Consider the following 22,862-nt stretch of genomic DNA (forward strand, 5'->3'; position numbering starts at 1 on the left):
CGTGTGAAAAGAGAATTAGTGAAATTAGGTTAGCCCAATAAAACGTGCGGGGGTTTGCCCCCCCTTCCCCGCAGCCTCGGGCGAGCGGTGCTATCGAGCCTGATCTATTGTTTCCCCCCCTGGCAGGGGGGTTATTGTGTGATAAATAATTCCTGGAGGACAGAAAAAAAAAAAAAAAAAAAAAAAGAAAAAGAAAGAGAAAAAAAGTGGGCGCATTTGCATAATCACGGCTTTGATGTGGCCAGCGATATGAAGCTGTGTCCCCCCAAATCTGCCGTGGGCCAGAAGGAACAAAACAGGAGGCGTCCTTTCAGTGGGGCTGGCAGCGTGTGGGGTGGCCTGTCGGGAGCGGGATGGCTCTGTCTTTCTCTGTGAACAACCCCTCTAACGATTAAACTCCAGGAATGCCAACAAGGAGCCCAGTGCCTGGCTTGCCCTCGTGCTGTGGTGGTGATGGGGAGCATCACCCATCCCGCCGGGCAGAAGGGAAAGAGAAGGGGGTGGATGGGGGTCCCACAGTCCTTCCCTGGTCCCTTCCTGGCTGCAGGCACTGCTGCAAAGCCGGAGGGTCACAAATTATTAGCAAAATCCCAGTGGCTACCCAGAGCCTCAGGAAAGCAGCCCGTGGGCCCAGAGCCCTGCAGTGGGTCTGGTACTGGGCTGCAGGTGTAAAAGGCAAAAGTGCCCCTTGGGATGGAGTGGGGGAGCCAGGGGGCTGTTTCCACGGCTGCACCTTGCTGAAAAAGTGTAATTCCTCGTGACAAAGAGGTTGTCTTCCCTTTAAAGTGTGTTTATGATCCTTCTGCACATCGTGCATAAAAGCTTCTCTGTGCTGCTGGAGCCTGCCGGGCTGCTCTGTGGCTCCAGAGGGGGGTTTATACACACCCCTGGCTCACAAATAGCTACGGGGAGCCCACCTCACCCCAAGGGCTGGCACTTTCTTTCCTCTCGTGTGCTACACAAACCGCTGGTGCACCTATGTGTTTCCACAGAGCAAGCCCGGCCTGCACGGCCGGCCACCACGCGGCCTTCCCCGCTCCCCAGCACGCATTTCACACATGTGGGATGCATGGCCTGGCCTTGATTTACTCCTGTTATGGAAATTTTTCTAATGATTTTATTGTCACAAGGAGGCTTTGGTTTTGTGATGGCAGAAAATAAAATTAAAAAAAAAAAATAAAGTAATGCCATTATGCTGTGAAGCAACTGGATTAGGGTTCACCTGTTACAGGACCTCCTACAGTGCGCTCTAATGACTTCGTTATTGAAATGTATATTACATTAAGTAATTAAGCACACGTGGGCTGCTTTTTTAACACGGGATTCATTATTTTTTGCATAATGTGGTTTTAATTGAAAGGGCCAATCATCTGGGATATTAGACAGTTACACCTTATTTCCACACAAAGACAACTTAGAGAAATGCAATGCCTCTTCAATGAGAGCACACCCCAAACTATCTGTAAAACATACAAATGGGGGTATGCCCGTGTGCCTGGGGAAAGCAGCTGGCCCTGGGGTGCATCCTGGCCGAGGACCCGGCCCTGTGGGACAGGGACAGCGCATCGCTGTGGCGAGGGGAGCGCAGCGCTCCACACAGCCATAGGGGCTGGGGGGCTTCAACTGATCTCTCAGGAACCGAGCCATAGAAAACACCTCCTGTAAGGGTTTGGGCTTGTCTGGTAAAACTTTGCCTTCTTTTTGTCTGGATTTGACCTGCGCAGCCCCCATTCCTGCTCTGTACGGACAAAGCAGTCCCAAGCACTCACCGCAGCTCAGCACACTTTTGTGCAGCAGCTGTAGCTCTGCGGACCCCTTCCACGAGCAGAAGTCTTGGTGGGATTTTTACCCAGTGTAGAGGGATGCCTTGGGCTGGGCAAAGTCTTGCATCTCTAAACCTATCTTGACTTGTGCCCAGCTGACACCTTCCTCCTCAGGAAGCATCCTGCCTTAAAGCTGTGATGCTGTGCTGTCTGTGAGGGCTCGGCACACGTTTTTGCTGTCACCGTGGGGCAAACCTGAGCTCGGGCTTAGCACTGAGCCTCTGGGCCAGCACAGCAAGCTTTGGGCTGTGCTTTCCTTCCCGCAGCCTGCAGTGCTGAACGCAACACGGGCGGTGAGCGTGCAGTGCTGGGACTGGAGACAGAGCACGTTAAAAGCCGCCTTGAGGAAAAGTCGTGCAGCGGGCAGAGGGAAGGCGGGCTGCTGTGCCGGAGGGCAGCAGGGACCGGGCCTCCTCCCATCCCCCTGCCTTGATTAAAAAGGAGAGGGTCCGGACCAAAGCTGATGGCATATTTACCTTCGTGAGTTTTAGAAAAGTTAATTACCGCTTGGAGCAAGTTGGTATGGCTGTCCTGAGCTGCCTTTTATTAGTAGTCGCCTTCATTAATTTCCCTCGCTGGATTTGCTGCTAATAGCTGCTTGGTCCTGGGCAGCACAAAGCAGCATCTGTGCCATTGAGCAGAAAAGCGGGAGTCGGGCAGAGGGGGGCCGGGGGGCGGCGGGGGGGGGACGCCGTTTGCAAATCATCCCCTATTAACGTGACGGCCCGCGTGGGGCAGGCAGCAGCCCCGTGCCTCCCGTGTCCGGCACGGTTGCTTGAGCTTCAGCCTGGCAGTGGAGGGGGGAAAGCCTGGGTCCCCCTGGGTGCTTGTGCTGGCTTCTCCCACCCGCTGAATCTCTCGGGCCTGGTCTGGGTGAGGATGCAGGTGTCAGCGCGGCATGTCGCCCGCCTCGCGCCCTCTGCCAAGGCCTGATGATGCCCCAGTTCTGCCTGCGCTCCTCGTGCCCGGCTATAATAGGCTTCGGTTGTTGAACATGTTCCCTTTCAGTCTCTAATTGACTGATTTTTATGCAAGAGTGCGTGCAGCAAAGCACGCGAGGCCTCTGTCTTTCGCCTGGGTGCTCGCAGAGGGACTTCTAACAGCACAAACTTCCTTCACCAAACACCTTCCCCAAAGCTCGGGAAAGAGCTCATTGCCACGCTGTCAGCAGCAGAAAGCTTTTGTGCTTGGCTTACTGCTTTTACCAGGTGAATGTAAGTCCTGCAGGCTTTATGCCCCTACAGCTAATGACAGTATTTCACTGCTCTAATGCAGCGCAGCTTCTCTCATTTCGTAGAGACCATGAGGTGACTGCTTCCTGATTTGTGGCTCTTGCCTCACGCTTGAGAGTGTGGTGTGATTAAAAAAAAAAATAAAAAGCACATTGGGTAGCAAGTAATACAAGACTGAATGCCCATGAAAAATAAAAATAAAACAAAACAACAAATAACACAAAACAATGGAAATCTTGGTTGGTTCACATGACTTTCTTCTGAAGCCAGAGGAAATAGCAGGAAGGAGACTTTTTTGTCCAGTAGCTCTAAGCTGATGCTTCCAGCCAAAAGATTAAGTGCTCCGAGTCAGCTGCTTAGTTCCCCCATTAGCCCCCCGTTTGTACCATACACCGCATCAACCCGCAGCCCAAATTCTGTGTGTTTCGGGCCATGTACGTGCTATGGCTGCCCAAAGGCTGTTGGATATGTGCGGACACATCATTATTAAGGCAAGCTCAGCGCTCAAGCACCGGCTAATGGCAGGGCGCTGAGCAAAGCTCTGAGAGCTCCAAACACGAGCCCAAGCCTGCGGAGCTTGCGACCAATGGAAGCTACCAGGCTAAACATTACGGTGCTGGGTTTAGGTGGGAACTGGGCAGGCTGACACTCGACATTGACTTCCCTGAATTGCTCATTCAAAGATCTGTCAGTAGCCGTACGTTTAGCTGGGGTGGGAAAATGTCTTACATAAAGCAACAAAAGAAACCAGCTGCTAAATGCTAATACCCTATATTAGGAAGTACTCCAGATATTAAGATTCCCCACACAAGAATTTATTCAAAAGCATATCTAAACACATTTTCTTTGGTCAAACAAGCAGCAGAGGCTGGAAAAGGCGTTGCTTTTTGCGGGTCTCTAAACCACACACACTTTACAACAGGCGCCGCGGGGCTGGCTGTTGACAGTGCGCAAGGACACTTTGTTCTGCAGGGATTGTTAGGGAGGTTTTGTTTTGTTTTTAATTGTCTCTATAGAGAAGGAAAAGGCTTTAACGCAGCATCGCTGCTGCTGGTTAATTCCCAAAATCTTGCTGACCATCTTTGTTTCCCCTTGGCAGTTTAGAGCTCTGCTTTGCGGCTGCAGGAAGCTCCGTATGCACAATTTCTGTCACTTGGTTAAAGCCAGCGTTCCCCTCCTGCCTCAGACAAGGCAGCCCTTTATTGGCTGCAGAACAAGATAACTGGCTTAATCTTCCCAGTAACACGTGAGTTTTCATGTATCACTTTAATCTGCGAAACACTGGGGCTGAGTGTACCGTCACATGCCGATTTTACTTTTCTATGAGCGAGTGACTCCCGGGCTCAATGATGGATTGTTCGCTCCCTTTTAACAACAGTCAAGATGGTGAATGCCCCGGGGTGATAGACAGTGTGCAATGGGAACGACAGCAAATCTGATGGCCCAGTTCAAGTTCACCTGACAAAGCTGAAGCAGTCTGCAAGCAGCATTCGAGAAAGGATTATTCACACTAGCATTATATTTTTGAATGCATTTTTCTTCCTGTGCAGCTGCCCAGCTCCCCAGCACTGAAGGTTTATGCACCATAATAAAGAGATTTAATTTTTTTTTCTCTCTTGCTTCTCACTCTTTACACCTAGCTCTAATTGTTCAGCACAGTGATAGGGCATCTTTCCAAACAACTCGGCACAAACCACGTAGAAAACAATAGCATTGCTAAAAAGCGGCAACAAAAGCCTAAAAATCTCTGCCAGTTGCAGAAACAAAAGCTTATGGTTTTGTTAAAGCTAACGCTGTGGTGCTAGGGACCCATCTTTTTGGAAATTTAATGCTGTGTTCCCTTTCTCACGACACAAATCTCCCAAAAGAAGCAGTCCCAGCCCTCGGGCCATGGGGCAGGGAACCTCTGGGTTTGGAGGAGAAGAGAAGAGAGCATTTTCAGTGGAGGGAGCTAGTGACCTTGGATGTAGCAGGGAAGCTACGTACCATTTTTCAGATGAAGAATCCCCTAGTACGTGGATGACTGCACATGCACACACTCTGGATGCCTTGGCATAGTCTTTGAAGAGTAACACCAAAGTCTCGTCATATTTTATTTCGGCTAGAGAGGCGGGTTCCTGAGCAGCAGCCAGTGTTCGGTCCAGTCCTGCTATTCCTGCCAGATGTGGAACTAAGGGGAATATGCACACCTCTTTCTTGAAATTTCACAGAAGTAGCTTTTGGCCTCCCGGTTAGGACAATAGCACTGGGAGAGGTGTGCCGAAAGAGCCGAAGATCTCTTTTGCTCTCCAGTGGAATAGAAAAGCAGATGCAGCCTCTATGTGCAAAAATATGCCCTCTGCAGTGTACACATTCCCTGACCGTGCTGTCAGGTTTGATTCTTACCACCTAAGCAGCCTGTGCAGGAAAAAATAACTCTGCATTTCGTACTTACCAGTTCCCCAGGTGGTGGCTCGTGAGTGTCCAAGGAGGTCACCTGAATGAACGTCAGGTTTTAGTTTAAAATAAAACAAAACAACACAAGACAACAAAATACAATCCCACAAAAGATTGTTTCATAAAATGCAGAAAGCTGCAACTGCCTCTAGCCCAGGTGAGAGGATAAGGTCTTGGTGTGGGCTGTTGATAGGGGCAGTGTGTAAAGATACCACTTAGAGGACACCTCTTTCACTCACAGGCAACCCCTTAAAGCCCCAGCACCTGCTCTGAATAGCTGATGTGAGCTGTACCTGTGAGTGCCTAGCTCACACAGCAAACTAGCTCACGTAGCCATAGAGCCAGGGCTGTGCACTGCCCTTGGATGCATTGAACCACAGTCTGATGGGCCAGCCATGCCAAAACAGGTTTGCAAGCAATAAGCCCTGGACGGAGCTCCTGTGGGTGGTGACAACTGGATTTTGTGCTGGAGGATCTTGTGGTAACTGGGAGTCTTCCTGCAGCTTGTACTGAGCTAAGGGTGTGCTGAGTAAGGGTGTACAGCTCAGAGGGAGGAGCTGTTCTCCTCTAGGAGGAACCCAAGCGGGCACCAAGGCTGCTCACCCTGTGCCCGTGCCAGTGCTGATTCGATGCTGGCCTCCCCCTGGAAGCACTCCTTTGTACTAGGGTCCGCATTCATGCCCGGAGAGATTTTTTTTGTGGGAATTAGTCACAGAATCATTCACAAAACTTACGGTGTTCACAGTTTTGTTACAGTCAGAAGAGATGTGCTGTTCTTAAGTGAGAATTATTCCACTCTCTCCCGAGAGTTTCTTAAATGTAGCAGGCCTAAATTATTCGTGTATAGTTTTTCCTGGCTCAATACCAGTATTTTTCTCCTTGAAGAACAGCAGACTCTTTTGGCTGCTGCAGTTAAAACCATATTTCCTTCTATTTAAATGTTGTGTGGTCACACCTTTACATATATACCCCTCTGAAAGAAATTGTGCTTTTATTTTTTAACAACCCGAAACATCACCATTTGTTCCTGGAAGCATTTATACAACTTTCTGTGCATTTTACAGATGGTTGAAACACAAGTCTCTGCTTCTGTCTTGCTCTGTTTCCTACTCCATTTCCGAAGAGCAGATGGTGCCTGTTGCCCTCACTGGGTCTGCTGATGCACTGGATGTTTATATAGTCTTGTAACGCACCTCTAGCTGAATTTTGGAGGCTGCTTTCTTGCCTCCTCTTACAGTCTTCTGCAAAGTCTGACAGATGGCTATACGAACAAGCGTTTCAGATGGTACACAAGATGGTAACATGGTAATACCAGCTGGGATGCACGGAACAGGACTTTCCCAAAATGATGCAGGTAATGGCTGACCAGACTCACGTCATCTCAGGGCCTCTGTTCTCACAAAGACAACATGCTCCTAGAAATGTGTAGGATAAGATACTGCCCATCTTATGGGTCATCTTCTGCTTGGTTCTCCTGTGTGAGTCTACATTGGCAGCTCTACTGAGGGTCTCGTTAAAGAAAGGCAACGACAGATTTCATTGCACTCCACATGTTGGTTATTGAAGAAGTAATAAATCCCTCTCTTCCCGAAGTTAGAGCGTGAAACATCTTTGCTATTAACAGAATGAATCTGTGGGTCTGTGAGGTAGATGAGGCCTTTCCCGTTCCCTGTCACCCAGCCTGCAGAAGAAAGGATACAGCTTTTTTTACCAAGCATCATGGGCCTTGAGCTGTCCCACCTAGGTACAGCCCACACTCTGCTCATGTCAGTTCAGTGATTCCTGGTTTACCCCTGTGTCAGCAAAAGCAGAATGAAGCCCCAGGAGGTACTGAATGAATATTGCTTGGACATCCCAGAGACACCCGTGTGATGAAGGTTGATTCTGAAAGGTTGTACCCTTGGCTTTTAAACAAAGAGATTAGTTCTTCATTAACTAAACAGGGAATTATTTTAGGCTTGCCAATTTTGGGAAGGAGGAAGTGTGACAGAACCCGCTATTTTAGTGGTTCTTCTTCAGGTATTTCCACAGGACACATCCTCGCAGCCTGGCTTTAGCCTAATTGGGTGCAGACAGCTCCTGTGGCACTCTGGGGAGCGTGCAGCTTCTCTGCTCTTGCTGTGACACAGCAGAGGAAAAAAGCACTGCTAACAGCAGAAACGCACCTGCACGTACCTCCCTCACCTTATGTTGTTTAGAGAGGCTATGTCCTCGTACAGCATATTCTGCTGCTTGAGGGGATGTGCAATAAAGGGAGTTCACCGCAATACAAACCTTGCAGGTCAACAACGACGTCTGTTCCATTGGAGTACTCGTAGGAGAAGTGGCCATAGGCCAGGCCATACTCTGTGGCTTTGTACTCGTTCTTTACCACCTTTGTGTTATTGGACAGCTTCACAAACTCCCCCAGGATGTAGGGCTCCACGCTCACACATCCTTTTATTGTTCTGTTTTCCAGTATCTGAAAAGAGAGTTTCAGCGACAGTCATCCAAGCAGAGATGTGAAAGCAAGAATGCTAAAGCTCCTCTAAGGGAATGTTTGCATTTTCCTCCTAGAACTTTTTGTCATAAGATGGATGGAAATATCCCCCGTATTAACCCACTGCTGATTCAAAACACAGGCTGCTTAGAGCTCACATTTCACTAGAGCAACGATGGCACCAACACAAAGCCAGTCTGGCAGGCCAAACCAAGCAACAAATTCTATAAAAATATCTAGTTTGTTCAGCAAGTGAGGAACTTCTTTCAGGAGACCGTCTAAAGAACAAGCAAGAAAGATGAAAAGATTTGAATAAACTTGCACCTGGTCCTTCTTCAATGTGCAAATAACCACTGGGTGATTTTTTTGTTGTTGTTATTGTTGTAGTTTTTGTTGTTGTTGTTGCTTTTTTTTTTTTTTTTTTAAGTAATTTCTGTCTTCAGAGACTAGTAAGTGCTGGTGCCAGGCTCTCATTAGGCCTTATTAGCAAGTGGCATAGAGCCAGACCTACTGCCAGAATGGCTTGCAGACACAGTAATACACATATCATGCTGTCATACTCATACTAATATTGTGAATTCATACACATACTAATAACAGTGAACTCAGCTCTGTAGCAGGCAGGGAAAGGCAGGCTACTTAGCTCTCTGTATCTGAAACACAAGTCCAGCTGAAAGTTAAGCATAAGAACTTGGAAAAGACCTGTAACTTTCCCCCGGAGGGCTGGATGTCTGGTTTAACCTCCGTGCCAGATCACACAGATGTGGCTCCTGCCTCTAAGCACTCAGACTGGGTGCTGCCACAGCAGGGCCACCTGTCCATGGCTTTGCTGCCCTTGCAGACATCTCGCAGAGCAGAGAGGGTAGTAAGAGCAGCAACAGCTGTCCTGGCTACACTTCTGAAACACAGAAGGCCAGTATGATCCCCAAGGTGTGCCCTAAGAGTGTGTTGAACGCAGCCTCCTCAAACTCTGTGTGTTTGAAACCGAGTGGACAAATAGCCATCTTCCCTGATCTAATGTGGCCACTCTTCAGTTGAGTTGTGGGTATTTTAGTTGCTGTTTGTTGCTGTTTAAAGACTAACCCCAAACTGCTTTTTCTTCAAAACTTCTTGCTTCAGGATTCTTGTTTTTTTCAACCCACTCCAGACACAATAAATTCTCATGACTTTGCTGTGCTTTCCCCCTAGGCTTGCTCGGATAACTCTCCACATCCCAGCCAGCTCTCGGCCACTTGGTTCTTGCCTCTCCCAGGAGGCAATGTCTGAGGCTGAACTGTTGGGATGTAGGGGCAGAATGGTCCCCAGTGAGAGGTGCCTGATGGACCTGTGGTCCTGCTGAAGCTCAAAGCCCTGCTGTTTCCACTAGTCTTTCCTCACCATCAGTGTGAGCTCACCTTCAGGGAGTGCATGGGCATTTCCTTCTCCTTACAGAGCACAGACCACACAGAGGTGTGGCGGAGCTGGTTCTTTGCCAGGGACAATTGGAAAAGGAGCAGACGGTGAGAGGGAGAGCACTTCTGCTTAGGCAGGCCCCATTCCTCTCTCTGAGGTGGGCCACTTCTTTATATAGTGACCTATTCCTCTCCTAATAGGAACTAATAACTAATAAGAATTGCTGTGATAAGGGGTTGTTATTGAGGAAAAGAGCTTTTCTGTGATAGCCGTTTGAAGGATGTCTTCTGTCCTGAATAATCAAGTACACCTACCAGGTAAGGTCACATGAATTACAGCACGTCACCTACAGGCAGCCTACCTACGAGTAATTTAAAGTCAAACTGACTTATGACCCACTTCCCATCAATTCCGTGCTATTGCTTTGAAGACAGCTCTTACCAGAAGTACTGCAGATGGGATATAAAAGATTTGGGTGGGGACCTTTTGCTCATACAGCCTCTTGTTGAATTCCGTCACGTAGTACTGAGCAGTCATTTGTCGTTCCACATCACTGAAATGATGAAGAAGCCCCTTTTCTTCTTTATATTCTTTCCCAACATACCTAAACAAGAAAAACAAATAAAAACAAAACAAAACAAAACAAAACAAACAAAACAAAAGAAAAAACAACCTTTGGTGTAGCCAGGTTTGCAGCAGACTGTACTCAGGAAGCTCTACTTCTGGTACACAAACATCATTACCGTACACAAACATCAAACCATAAAGTTTTTTGTTTTTTTTTTTTTTTTGGTTTTCTTTTTTTCTCCCAAAGCTCTTACAGGAATCAAATGCTGTAAAAATCAACCAAATCCTGGGATGAGGGTTTCATAGCAATGGAATGTTTAAAGTCAACTCTTCTTGACTCTGAAGGGAGATCTGACTCAGAGGTACTTAAACTACTGTTCTTAACCCATAAGAATTCATAAGATACTTCTAATAACAATCCAAAATCTGTGATTAGCAGCCAGCAGAGCTTTTCTGATGTGAAACATATATGTCTTTTTAACTTTGCTTTCAGATCAAAAGGATCCATTGTGTAAACCCATTGTCAAAATTAAAAGTGACTGAAAAACTTCTCTGCCTACAGGCATTGTTGCTCCTTCACTGTGTGTTAATAATGAGCTTGCTGCAAAGTGATTCTAGGCTGGAGTCTGGGTACATGGAAGTGTAGCATCGTGCCAGCTAGGGTAGCCTCTCGGGCCCAGCATCACATTAACCTAGGGTTCCTTCTTTCAGACCGCAGCAGGTGTAAGCCTGTCTGTCTTGGCTTACAAACAGAACAATTGCTGGTGTCTCCACAGGAAGCTGAAATCAAGCAAAAAGTTTGGTCTGTCTCTGAGGTGCTAATGCCACTCTGTGCTTCTACCCTCTTCAGCAACATGAAGTGCTGCTTTGCCTACCCATTAAGTAAGAATAGATGGGCTTGATTAATGAAAGGGCCTACTCTGGAATCTCTGTCAGGTTTATTACTGCTTATGTGGGGAAAAACTGTCTTAAAAAAAAAAAAAAAGAAAAAAGTTAATTTTGAATTACAGATGTTTTGTTTGTGTGTTAGGGAAGATCAGAAATAGGAATTCTCTAATGCAAGGCTAGAGGTCATATAAAAAGGCAGTGTCACTTAATCTCCCATCAGATTATCTCAGAACAGATGGAGGTGAGTTTGGGCCTAAGACCTGTCATGAGCAGATAGACACTAACATGGCTGCTGTAAGACAACAGTAAAGTAGCTTTTTTGTTCCCAAAAGGTCAAAATCAGAGAGCTAAATGGGTGATAAGAAGATTTACCCTACTAAAGATTGACAAAATGCCCAAGAGATTTAGAAAAGCAATAAAACAGTCTTGCTATAGAAAACCAGCCAAAATCTAACCAAACATAAACTAACAGAAACAGAATAAAGGAACAATCTTCTGCCACTGCGACTGCTATTTCTGTAGTTGCCCAGATAAAAAACCTGTATTATCTTCTGAAAATACCTGATAAAAGCTATTTTCCAATAAGTCACTGGACTAGCTGAATCACAGGTATAAGATTAATCGTACCAGGCAGTTTTCATTCATATTTACACAGAAGTAGAATTGATATTCATTTTGCTTCAAAAATTGGTTTGGTCAATACCTTCCCAGGCTTTCTTCCTGGTGCAGGAAGTGTATCCAAAATGCATTTCTCTGTTTGCCTTCCTTTGCCACGTTCAGGTAGTCCCCGATGAATACAGCTGTTTCCTGGCCTGTCCAAAGGCCTGATTTCTTTGAGTATTTCAAAAGAAGAGCTGCTACAAAAAGAAGACACAACAGGTGGTCTGGACAATTCCACAAGATTGCTCTAAGACTGAGCTGAGGGGTGATATACCATCACCTAGGAGATATAAGATATCCAGGCTCCTCTGAAAGTAAAGTACTCTGCAAAAAGATATGTGCTAAGTGGCACTGAGGTGCAGAGATAGATGTTCTACATCAAGGACAAAAATATCTAAACAGGCTTGAAACAAGCAAGATGGGCCGATCCCCCAGTAGATTGCACTTAATGAGCGCAATGAGGCATCCTATAGAGATGTTGCTCCTAAATTATATATTTCCTAGTATATTGAACAAAGTTCCACAAATTAAGATTCAGCAAATAAATTGAACTGTTATTTATGATAAACTTTATAATCGTTATCTCAAATACATACATGTAGTTCAAAGGGATGAAATATTGAACTTAAATGGGCTCAAGTGAGAGGGGTAAAATAGACTCAACAAACCAGCACAGGGAACCAAGTAGCCTGAGTTACCTATTGCATGAATGGATAAAGCAGGAGGGACTGAGTGGGCATGGAGATGGAGCCCATCTCCATGAAGCTGTCACTGTTGTGCAAATGGGTAGGTAGGAATACAAGAAAAAGTTTCAAGGGAGTGTTCTTCTATTGCTTTTTTTTTTTTTTTTTTTTTTTTTGGTACAAAAATTCACCAAAGAACAAAAAAATCCTGGTAAGTGATGACTAAAACATGATGTTAAAAAGCCTGAGTCAAGGCTGTTTTCTATGGGAGTAGCTATCACTGCATGAAAATGCTTGTTACTGTGTGGAAACTTACAGTATGCTTTATGAAGCTGTTTAGGCTTAAAAATTCCAGTAGGCGTCAGTCTCTGGACAAGCCAGTTATGCTCTACTCCTGCCAGAAGCTGCACGTAGTCATCATCCCTCAGAATTCGAGCATCAAGGACTTCTTCCTTTGTTCTCCCAGGTGTAAAGGCGAGACCATTTCCCCTTGGGTTCAGAAATGGACCTTCAGGGGAACACTTGGGCTTCTGAGCTGAGTTGTGCCATGGACTCAGAGATGGCCTCTGGCTGCTCACCCTGTCCTGAGGCTTTTCTTCTTCTTCTTCAGTAGTAGCGCAGTCAAAGTAGTTGACTTTGGACATCTTTCCCCCTGAGGGTAAAGCTGTTGGTGCACCCGGAGCTGGCTGATATGGACCGGCCGCTGTGGGATAATTGTTTACCAGGTCTCCAATACTGATGAAATCAAATTCGGTGTCATCTACCGTTTCTGCCTGGGGGTCGACAGCAACCATTTTGTGAGACCTGTTCCCGGCCACGGCTGGAGATTTCCCCAGCCAGTTACCCACAGGGGCCTCCCTGGCCATTTCTGGCTCGGTGCCCGTAGACTCCGCATCAGCCACCCCATTTGTGGCGGGGCTGTGCTCAGACGAGGGACCCTCACCTCTGCCCCCGGTTCCTCCCGCCGACTCCACCCAGGCCGAGCGGGATTTGGGTGCCTGCCTCGGGCCGAGCCCGCTGTCCGTGGTGCTGCAGCTGCCCTGCCCAGGCCTTCTGGCCGGGGGAGCGTGAGGAGACCCCACCGAGCCATGCGGGAGCTCTCGAGGAGAAGGCTGATGGGCTCTTGGAGGCAGCAAGTGCAGCCGAGCTGCTTGGTCGTATTCGGCAGATTCTGTTGTGCAGCACTGCTCCTCTGCTGAGCCCTTCTGCTGCTGCTGCCCTTCCCTGTGAGGCTCTTGGCCGCTGTTACAGCTCAGTTCCTCCCAGCTGGAGGAGTAACTTGACGGTGACAGCTTGCACCACGAGTTCTCTGAGGTGGTGGTTTGGCTCCTGTTTTGCCATCTGCCGAAAGCACTGTTTCCATCATTTATTACTATTTCAAATGGTTCAGTCTCCTCTTCAAAGGAAATATTGATCACATCAGAGGCGATGCATTTGTTTCTTGTTTGGCCACTGAGTCTCTCTGAGCTACTTTCTGCTTTTTGAGTATTGGCCATTTTGCCAGCACCTTTCCTCTGGCACACTGCTTCTTCAGTGGTGCACACAGTGTCTATGTTTTTGGTTTCTGTTTTTAAGGTTGTGACACAAGCTCCAGTGTGCATTTCTCCTGGTGTGGTATTATGGATCCTGCAAGTATTTTTAAACACTTCACACACTGACAGATGATGCTGAGAATGCTTGGCAAGGATCTTCTCAAAGTTGGCCTCCCCTTGCAGGATAGGTTTTTGCACTGCGCTTTTGTAGCTGTCTGGAATGTAAGACCTGGCGTCAGAATTAGGAAAGCTTTCCACTTGCAAGTGCTTCTTAACAGACGCGATCAGAGACATGATCTCCTTGGCAAGCACTCCTTTCTCTTCCTCTTCTGCAAGTGAAGTGCTGTACGTGTGCAGTTTTCCCATGGCTTCCTTACAGAGCTGGCCCACCTCATGGAGCTTCTCACTGTCCCCATAGAGCCATCGATGCACAGTTGTGAGGCAGAAAGCAGCTTTAATAAAGCTATGGAGCTCCTGCTTGCTGGTGACAGGACCGTTTTCGTTCTTGGTGAGGAGGCCGATCTCGAAGGATTCTTTGGCTTCGGACAAGTAGAACTTTCTTCTTTCGGGGGGGCAGTCCTTGGAGTGACTATAGGACAGCAAACACACCCCACGGATGTTCTGGGAGAGGACAAAAGAGGAATCAAGGAATTAAAAAACAGCACCTCTGTCTCAACTAAATGAAAGGAGGAAAAAATATGTTTCTTTCCCTTTTACAACTGGAAGAAAATGCTGGCCCTAACTGCCTGCTGCTGTGTTTCTGTTAGGAAACAATCTTGCTCTTTCTCCTTTGAAATTCATCTTTATTTACAGGAGAAGCAACACTCTCAGGTGGGCTCGAAAGCCCATCCTCGCTCTGCAGACAGATACTGCTTTCTTCCCATCTGCTTAGCTTCAGACTGGAGTCCAGAGTAACATGTATCGTTACACCCACAACACAGATAGGAGCATATCGTACAGCACGATGCTTGGAAGCTAGATTACAGCCAAATTTAGTAGCCTGGACTCTTCTTTTATACACACAGTACTTCCAGAATGAGGACTAATACTTACCACTGCTGTGAGCACAAACAGTGGGGTATACTGGCTGTAGGCTGCCGCCAGTTTGCAGGCTTCAGCAGCTGATAGTAAGCGATGGTTGAACTCCCGGAGAAGGCTCTGGTGAAACAGAAAAAAGCAGAAGGGGAAACCTCATTTTAAAGGCTCTCTTTTCAAAGAGAAGTGTCTACCTGGCAGGCAACCCTGTTAGACTGGAGGTAGGCAGCTTGGGATTTGGTCATCTGAGTCCATTGGGATTTGTAGGTTCCCTGAGGCTTCTGATGCCTTTGAATCTTGACAGAGTAGGGCATCAAATCTTACACAACAACAGCCGACCGTATTTCTGAAAGAGCCTTTTTGCTCATGTTTACCATAGATGTGTCAGTTTGGGGCTCTGTAAATCATCTGTGTATTACACATACACACACATATACCCTCATTAAATATTTTTACTGTTTCTTTTTTCCTGGAGCAAAGCATTTTTCCATCTAGGTGCTAATGAACTTTATCAATGGGAGCGATAGAATTTTCTTCAGCCCTCTCAGCTTAGGAGAGGAACTGGAGGGTGGACAAAATGTGAGTGAATCTGGGACAATGACATACAATTTTTCTGAAGAATCTGCACACACTATTACTAAACCACGTCTTACCAGGTCAATCTCAGCATTGGTTTTAAAACGTGTATAATCCTTCTCATTCATGGAAGAAAAGATATCAGCTATAATACCCAAGGAGGTAGCAATTCCCTGAAAAAGAAATGGAAAATGATGGCAGGTTTTTTCCCATGTATTTAGAACTTTAGTTCTTACAGTTACTTAGTTTCTATGTATGGCAAACCAGAAAACAAACAAACAACACAACCCACACTGAAAATCCAACAAAATGAACCAAAAAGGATCCAAAGAGAAACTGCTGAGAAACTCAGGTCATCTTGGTAGGGTTTTATTAACTTTAACTCGCAGAAAATGCTGGACCCTGATGAGTTTCTGTGAGTGGCAGTTATTCTGATAACCTCTAGCTCTTGCCTTCAACAGCAACTTCAATAGCACTGCATTTTTCTTAGATATTTTTCCAGGGTGCTCTTTGTGACAATGAAAGCAAAGTCTTTTTCCTGAACTTTTGATTTACACCTGATAGCTAAGGGCCTGCCCAGCTGAATAATTGAGAATGCCAGGAAGTATCTGTACACTTTCTGCAAAATTCACTACACGTCTTTGGTCTCATAGGGATGTTCTGAGATTCAAGTCAAGCTTTTAAGTATGGGAGAGGAGAGGTGATGAGGTCTATTTTTTTGGTATATCCTATGCTGGAATACAATTACAAAAATTATTAAAGAATCACCCCAGGACTTGCAAGACTTAGGTTCACATTCCTGTTTAGCTACGGACACATGGTATGACTGTTGCTTCATTGGCAGTGGGAAGATTAGTGCAACCATGCCTCACAAAAGTGTTAAAGACAGATATATTAGCTGCTGCAAGGCGTTCAGATGTTGCAGGGCCAGGGGACATACACCACTCACAACAGATAGTGTAGGGCAGCTTGAGAACATTTCAGCAAACAGAAATGCTAAAAAAAAAAACAAACAAGAAAACCAAACCAAGAAACCCAAATCTATGCTTGTGTTCTGGGATTAGTTTGTCCTTGTCAGAGACACCTGTGACATCCTAGGTGATGGCTCACTTCAGACAATTCTGCTTAATGAAAACCATCACTTTGAAATCACTTTATCACTAATGAAAACTATCATTCCATTTCCCTGCAGGAAAAAGGTGTCTGTAAGTCTGTGCATGCATGCGGAAACAAACAATGTGCTACACAGACCAACTGGAATATTCATCCCTAATGTTAACCGTGTCTGAGATGCATAATTGAAACTTTATTTCTAAAAGACAGGACTGAGGTCAACAAAAGCTAATCTGGAATGATTATTAGATTGGCAAGGCTATCCACAGTGAAAAGGAGATCCTACCTTTTTATCTGGTAGAGGAAGTTTGAAATATCCTACAACTGAAGCCCAAATCAACTCTGCCGCCTCATACCACATCCCTAAAATAAACCAGAGAAATAGTCACTAAGCAGATTACTGCTACCGATGGCTTCAAATAGGCAGAGATTATTTTACATCTTCTTGAGTTAGCAGCCCTGGAAACAGTATAAAACCACGTCATGGCATATTTTGCTTTGGTGACAGTGAACATTAGTTTCTTTTAGCTTCTGGCTGTGTATAAACACACATTTTATGTTCATAAAAGACCTCATTTCAACAGTTGCTGAAGATGAAAGGTTATGGCAAAAGTGTAAAATTAAGGCTGCTGGCCCCAAGTACCAAGCCTGGAGTACAAAAGTCCATCATTCTGAATGCTAGGGATCACCTTATATTGACAGAAGAAACCGCCGGGATGTACCCATGTTAAGCTACTGCATGCTTTTGGGAACAGTGGAATTGGGAAAAGTGTTAGCAGAAGAGTGAAACAATATTGCAGGATGCTCCTTGGCTTCTGGTTAAATTAATAATAAGATGGTAATTCTTAAAATGTGATTGCTTGGTACATGGCTCTAGGTCCTTGCTTCTTCAAACAGACGTGTGCATAGCTCATCTTCTGTGGCTGTGTTATGGATGTCAGGCAGACGTTTCACACAAGCTAAAATTCTGACATATGACAAATGCATTATTGCAAATCCTGACTATAAAGAAAAAAAAAAAAAAAGGGAGAAACCTTGAATAGATATTTACAGAAAAAAGCCATACCAAGCTTTTGCAGAATCTGTCCTCTGATTTGTAAACAGACCGACTGAACAAGGATCCTATCACTTTCATTAGCATACTGCCAGGTACCTGAAAAAAAGAGTTGAAAATTTCAGTAGAGAATGAAAAAATGCTGCCATCATTTTAGGCCTCTGAGAAGAACCTAAACCCTGTCAAATTGCCAGAAATCTCTCCATTGAATTCAGCTGGTTTGAGTCAGGCCTTGCAGCCAGAGAGATGATAAAGTGTCAGTGAAGCAAGGAATATAAGCAGACAGCTATATGAGCATGTAGCTTGAATGACAGCTACGCAGAGCATAAGAACAACATAAAAAGCAAAAGGTTCCTGTCTTCTGTGAAGCAACAAAAAGTCACTGTGTATAAAGATTATACAGAGTTGCACTAACAAGCATTCGAAAGGATTAACATGGTTATCCGTGTCATCACTGGTACATACACAGAACAAAATACTTTGAATCATTGGCAAAATATGTTTTCAGATATCAGTGTATCATGAAGATTAAAACAAAAGTTTTTGCATTAAAACAGCATGATTATACAAAGTTAAACGAAGCGTTTCATTATCAAATCTATATTGACTGTCTCATTATAATAAAAAATGAAACCACTAAGCTTTCCTAATATGACCATTTCACTGCAACTCTTAGCACAAAGTATCTGTTAAACAAACAACACATCTTCAACATTAACTAAGCATTATCATTAAATATTATGAAAATAATCTGAAAATAATAACACAATCTCATCAGAGATGAAATGCAGAGCCATTGCTACTTTAACAGTGATATCTGGTATTTTGTTTAAAGCCGTCTTGAGTAAGGACCCTTCTTGTATAAGAATTTCAGTTTCACGCAAAAACAGAACACTAAAAACCAGAACGGACTTTTTTTTTTTTTTTTTTTTTTTTTTTTTTTAATGGTTGTAGGCAAAGCAAGACTATATAAACTCTGAAGGCTAAGCAAATAGTTAACAGGTTTGAAAACCTAAAATATATTTGTCTCAAACCCGTAATTAAATACTGATTTTGAACGTCTGACAAAATGTGTGAATTCTTACTGTTTCTACACATCCCTCCAGATCTGAAACAAGTCACATGGCCAGCGGTATAGTCATTTGACAAAAAGGAAAAAGAAGACATTTCTAAAAGTATCATTGCACATTAAGGAAAGTTCCCATTTTACAGTTTTGCTTGTCTATCCAGTAATTGAAGAAAGTGCTTTAAGATGAAGAATTTGCTCTCTTTTTTTTCTCAACTCCTAAATATTGTAAGTAAGTGCACTATAGTCTTTTGCAGGGTGAGGTTAAAGTTTTAATTTTGTTCACAAGATCAGTGTGAATGTGGAGGATAAGCATTACTCAACAAATTTGGTTTTCTTGGCGACTGGGGGGTTGTCTTTATTTTGTTTCACCAATCAGTCAATTGCTTGAAATTGGGCTACATTTTAAAATTCTCCAGATAGAGAAATTAGTAGAAAGGCTGTCAGTCCAGAATATTATTCCTCTCAAGTGAAGACATACAAAGATGAATTGTAGAAGTTTCAAAACAAGGTTTCAGCTTCCACATTTTAGCAGAGAATGGTGATGAAGAGAGAAACATGATGTAAGGAGTTGTTACAGAGGTCAGACTGGCTGTATTTGAAATTTGTGTGACTGTCAAAATTAGTACCAAAAAAATAGTAATTGTAAAATTGGAAAATAAATATATATGCACCTGTTGCTCCGTTGTCATTAATAAGGCTGCTTAGGATATATTCAGCTTTTAAGAGTTTACCTGATAAAACAAAACAAAGATAGATAATGAGTACAAAAATATACCTTGTGGTATGAAGTGAACAAAAATATTCAACAGTGAAAGCCCTGGCAAATTTTACTTCTCTTCCCAGTGTTCTTATTGTGTTTGAAATTAGCCTAAACTTACCAGTTAAGTATGCAGTGCTAGATGCTACCTCGTGTGCAGGAACCTCTGTAATACAAGCTATTTTGTAGATATAAAAAGTATTGCAAAAAAAAAATGCCAATGGGACAAATATTTCTAGCTAGACACCTGCTTCAGAAAGCCATGGTTAACTCTCCTTTAGGAGGGAGGTTAAGGCCGTGCATTGGTTTTAGAGTCAACCCAGCTGCTAGCACAAGCTCAGCAGCATTGGCACACGACTCCAGACACTGTTCTCACTCTGCTCATTCCCACTTGTTGGGCTGCTGCGGGACTCAGGGCAGGAGTGGAGGCAATGAGACTGGGGCAGGCACTGAGCTGCTGGCCACCCCACAGGCTGGGAATCTCAGACTGTTCTCTGTACTTAAGATATTCCTCAATTGTCTTTTTCAAAGCATGTTTGGCTTTGTCTTCTTCTCCCAAGAACAAGTGGGAATACACCTTCCCAGTGGGAAGATGAAATATTATAAATTCTTCAGGTGTTGCCCACATTATAGGAAGGATGGACATTTAAGAAATAAATATATTGATTTATCCTAGAGGGGTTTGTAAGCTGCATCGTCTGCATCGTCAAGTGGTCCCACTGAAAAAAAAAAAAAAAAAAAAAAAAAAAGCAGCTGGGACAGTGCAGAGAAAATGCCAGGACTCTCATTTACTTCTTAAAGGCCCTTGGTCAGAAGTATAGCAATTCAGATATCCCTGTTTGAAACCAGCGGGGAAGATTTGTTAAGGAACAAAAGCTCCAATTAGTATTTTCCACACCCTTTCACAATTTTCTCTACTGCTTTTGGCTCTGACACCCTTTATACCAGCCCCTTTGTGCTACTGAGAAGAGCTGGGAGGGCTCAAGGGGGCTGGGAATGGGCTGTACGTTTGAAAAGATGGCACCGGGGCCATAAGCATGTCATCCCCAGAAAGGGACACAGTATCTTCTTCAAAGTCAAGTAGCTCCTAATTGGGCCTGAGCTGAGAAAATGGAGCGGTGGCTCCCTGGTAGCCTGCACCTGCATTGACGGCGAGGCGAGCCTGGCGGATGACCACCTGAGGACCGATCGGAGTGGTGGGCTGCAGCTTGTGCAGGCCCTTGGCGATCTTCAGGAGCTTGCTGGAGGCATCAATCCAGTACAGGAACCGGTCGATCAGGAACACAACAGCAGCCGCTGTCACACAGTCCTTGGCCATGATGGAGGCCTTCAAATAAACCTGAAAAGAACACCAGTACCCCTGCTTCAAGAAATGCAAGTAGTCAACAGTTTAAATAAAATGCTCTGTTTAGTAATTCCCTGCCTAACAGAGCTGCCTATATACCATTTGAAAATGAACTGAATTTCCTCAGTCATGTAAGGCAACTGCACAGTCTCATAACAAGTGAAGTTCAGGTGGCCAAGAAGGCCAACAGCATCCTGGCTTGCATAAGAAACAGTGTGGCCAGCAGGGCTAGGGAGGTGATCGTCCCCCTGTACTCAGCTCTGGTGAGGCCGCACCTTGAGTACTGTGTTCAGTTTTGGGCCCCTCGATACAAGAAGGACATGGAGGTGCTTGAGCGAGTCCAGAGAAGGGCGACGAAGCTGGTGAGGGGCCTGGAGAACAAGTCCTACGAGGAGCGGCTGAGGGAGCTGGGCTTGTTCAGCCTGGAGAAGAGGAGGCTCAGGGGCGACCTTATCGCTCTCTATAGGTACCTCAAGGGAGGCTGTAGAGAGCTGGGGGTTGGTCTGTTCTCCCACGTGCCTGGAGACAGGACGAGGGGGAATGGGCTAAAGTTGCACCAGGGGAGTTTTAGGTTGGGTGTTAGGAAGAACTTCTTTACTGAAAGGGTTGTTAGGCATTGGAACGGGCTGCCCAGGGAATTGGTGGAGTCACCATCCCTGGAAGTCTTTAAAAGACGTTTAGATGTAGAGCTTAGGGATATGGTTTAGTGGGTTTGGTTTACTGCTAGTTTAGGGGTTTGGTTTACTGCTAGTGTTAGGTCAGAGGTTGGACTCGATGATCTTTAGGTCTCTTCCACCCTAGAATTTCTGTGATTCTGTGATCCTGTGAAGTTACTAAACATTACAAGAAGCAAATACTTGCTAGCCATGTTCTGTCTCAGAGTTTTTACTTGTAACCTCTATCATCCTAGCCATGTATATAAAGGGCTAAGCCCTTGTGGCACTGATTGGACTTGATTTATAACCTATAATTTGACTAATTTTGTTTATATTTTCATTCTAACATTGGGCACTGATTGGGCTACACTTATAACCTATAATTTGACTAATTTTGTTTATATTTTCGTTCTAACATTGGAAGGTTCAAGGTTCCAGCTCTTTGTTCTGTTTGATCTGCAGATATCATTCCTTTTTTTTTTTTTTTTTTGTCTTTCTAATTGGTGTTTAGTATTTGGCAGCACATAATTTGGTGGTCTGTTAATGAATTTAAATTATACCCAGCAGATTAACAGCAGTAATAACAATTAGTTCAAAAGGGACACTAGTCTGGAAAGAGATTGGAAATGTTCACTTCAGCAGTTGTCCCAGATGGAGCTCAAGCCATACATAAGAGAGAGGGCTTGAGCACTCTGTCTTGCGTATTAAGCAAACCGAGATGCACACAGCTCAGAAAGCACCTTTTCAAACCATTTCTGGAAAAAGTCAGGCCTCCTTGAATATGCATGAACATGCAAATGTCCACAGGGCCTGATTATTACGGTTGATTAGCTGGTACTCCTGCTACCTTCAGTATGAGTACTATGTTTCAGTCCCATCTTTCCTTTTCCTCCTCTTCCTCAGAAGTCCCCCAGGAAACGGGGGATTCCCAGGGGACCTGCATGTCTCTGAGGGACCAGGCCCCAGCTACAAACAACCAGCATCAGTGCAACTGAGGATCAAATGCTCCTTTGTGCACCACAAACGAACAAACAGGGCAGGAGTCCAATGCCTTTCCCTTGCAGGTCATCTTTAATAATTTCTGAGCCCGCATGAACTCTCTTTGTATCCCTGCAGCTGCTGAGCCGTCACACTGACACGAGGACTCACCCAGAGCTCCGCAGGCAGCATGCTGTTAGGTGGACAGGAGGCCAGTGAGACAGCCATGTGGAGGCCACTTGGCCTCACCATGGACATTGAAGTCCACTAAGACCTGGGAACATCTGCCAGGACAGCACCAAACACCCCTTTCTGTGGCGGATAGGGATTGGCACTCCTGTCAGTAAGGAGCAAGGAGGTGCTCCACACCCTGACGCCTGGATGATCAATTTTCTTCAGGTCGGCAGCCCACAGAGCCAGGCCTTCTGGTGCCCAGCCTCACTGCAACACCTGGAAGCTGGCAATGCTCTAGTAGTACCCAGTGGTACAGTAAAATAGGCGAGATAATAAAACAGGAAACACCTTCAACCATACAAAGCCTCCTCATAAAAAGGATGTGTTTCTCATCTCGTTCTTATCAGTCAGTA

The 22,862-nt window shown here is 45.1% G+C and overlaps 1 protein-coding gene across 1 annotated transcript in view; it reads right to left on the reverse strand.

Moving 5' to 3' along the window:
* Positions 1-6,967: 6,967 nt before the first annotated feature.
* Positions 6,968-22,862, reverse strand: part of ALPK1 (alpha kinase 1) — a 40,224-nt gene continuing 24,329 nt past the window's right edge. Inside the window, exons 4-14 of the mRNA XM_082758467.1 lie at positions 20,437-20,635; positions 19,211-19,270; positions 17,483-17,569; positions 16,703-16,779; positions 15,381-15,476; positions 14,746-14,850; positions 12,477-14,313; positions 11,521-11,674; positions 9,804-9,966; positions 7,766-7,952; positions 6,968-7,172 (exon numbers count right to left, since the gene is read on the reverse strand). Coding sequence (XP_082614593.1) covers positions 6,976-7,172; positions 7,766-7,952; positions 9,804-9,966; positions 11,521-11,674; positions 12,477-14,313; positions 14,746-14,850; positions 15,381-15,476; positions 16,703-16,779; positions 17,483-17,569; positions 19,211-19,270; positions 20,437-20,635 — 3,162 coding nt within the window. The 3' untranslated portion in view covers positions 6,968-6,975. The remainder of the gene's footprint in view (positions 7,173-7,765; positions 7,953-9,803; positions 9,967-11,520; positions 11,675-12,476; positions 14,314-14,745; positions 14,851-15,380; positions 15,477-16,702; positions 16,780-17,482; positions 17,570-19,210; positions 19,271-20,436; positions 20,636-22,862) is intronic.

This window comes from Aythya marila (genome assembly GCF_965140915.1).
Source record: "Aythya marila genome assembly, chromosome: 4".
NCBI lineage: Eukaryota > Metazoa > Chordata > Aves > Anseriformes > Anatidae > Aythya > Aythya marila.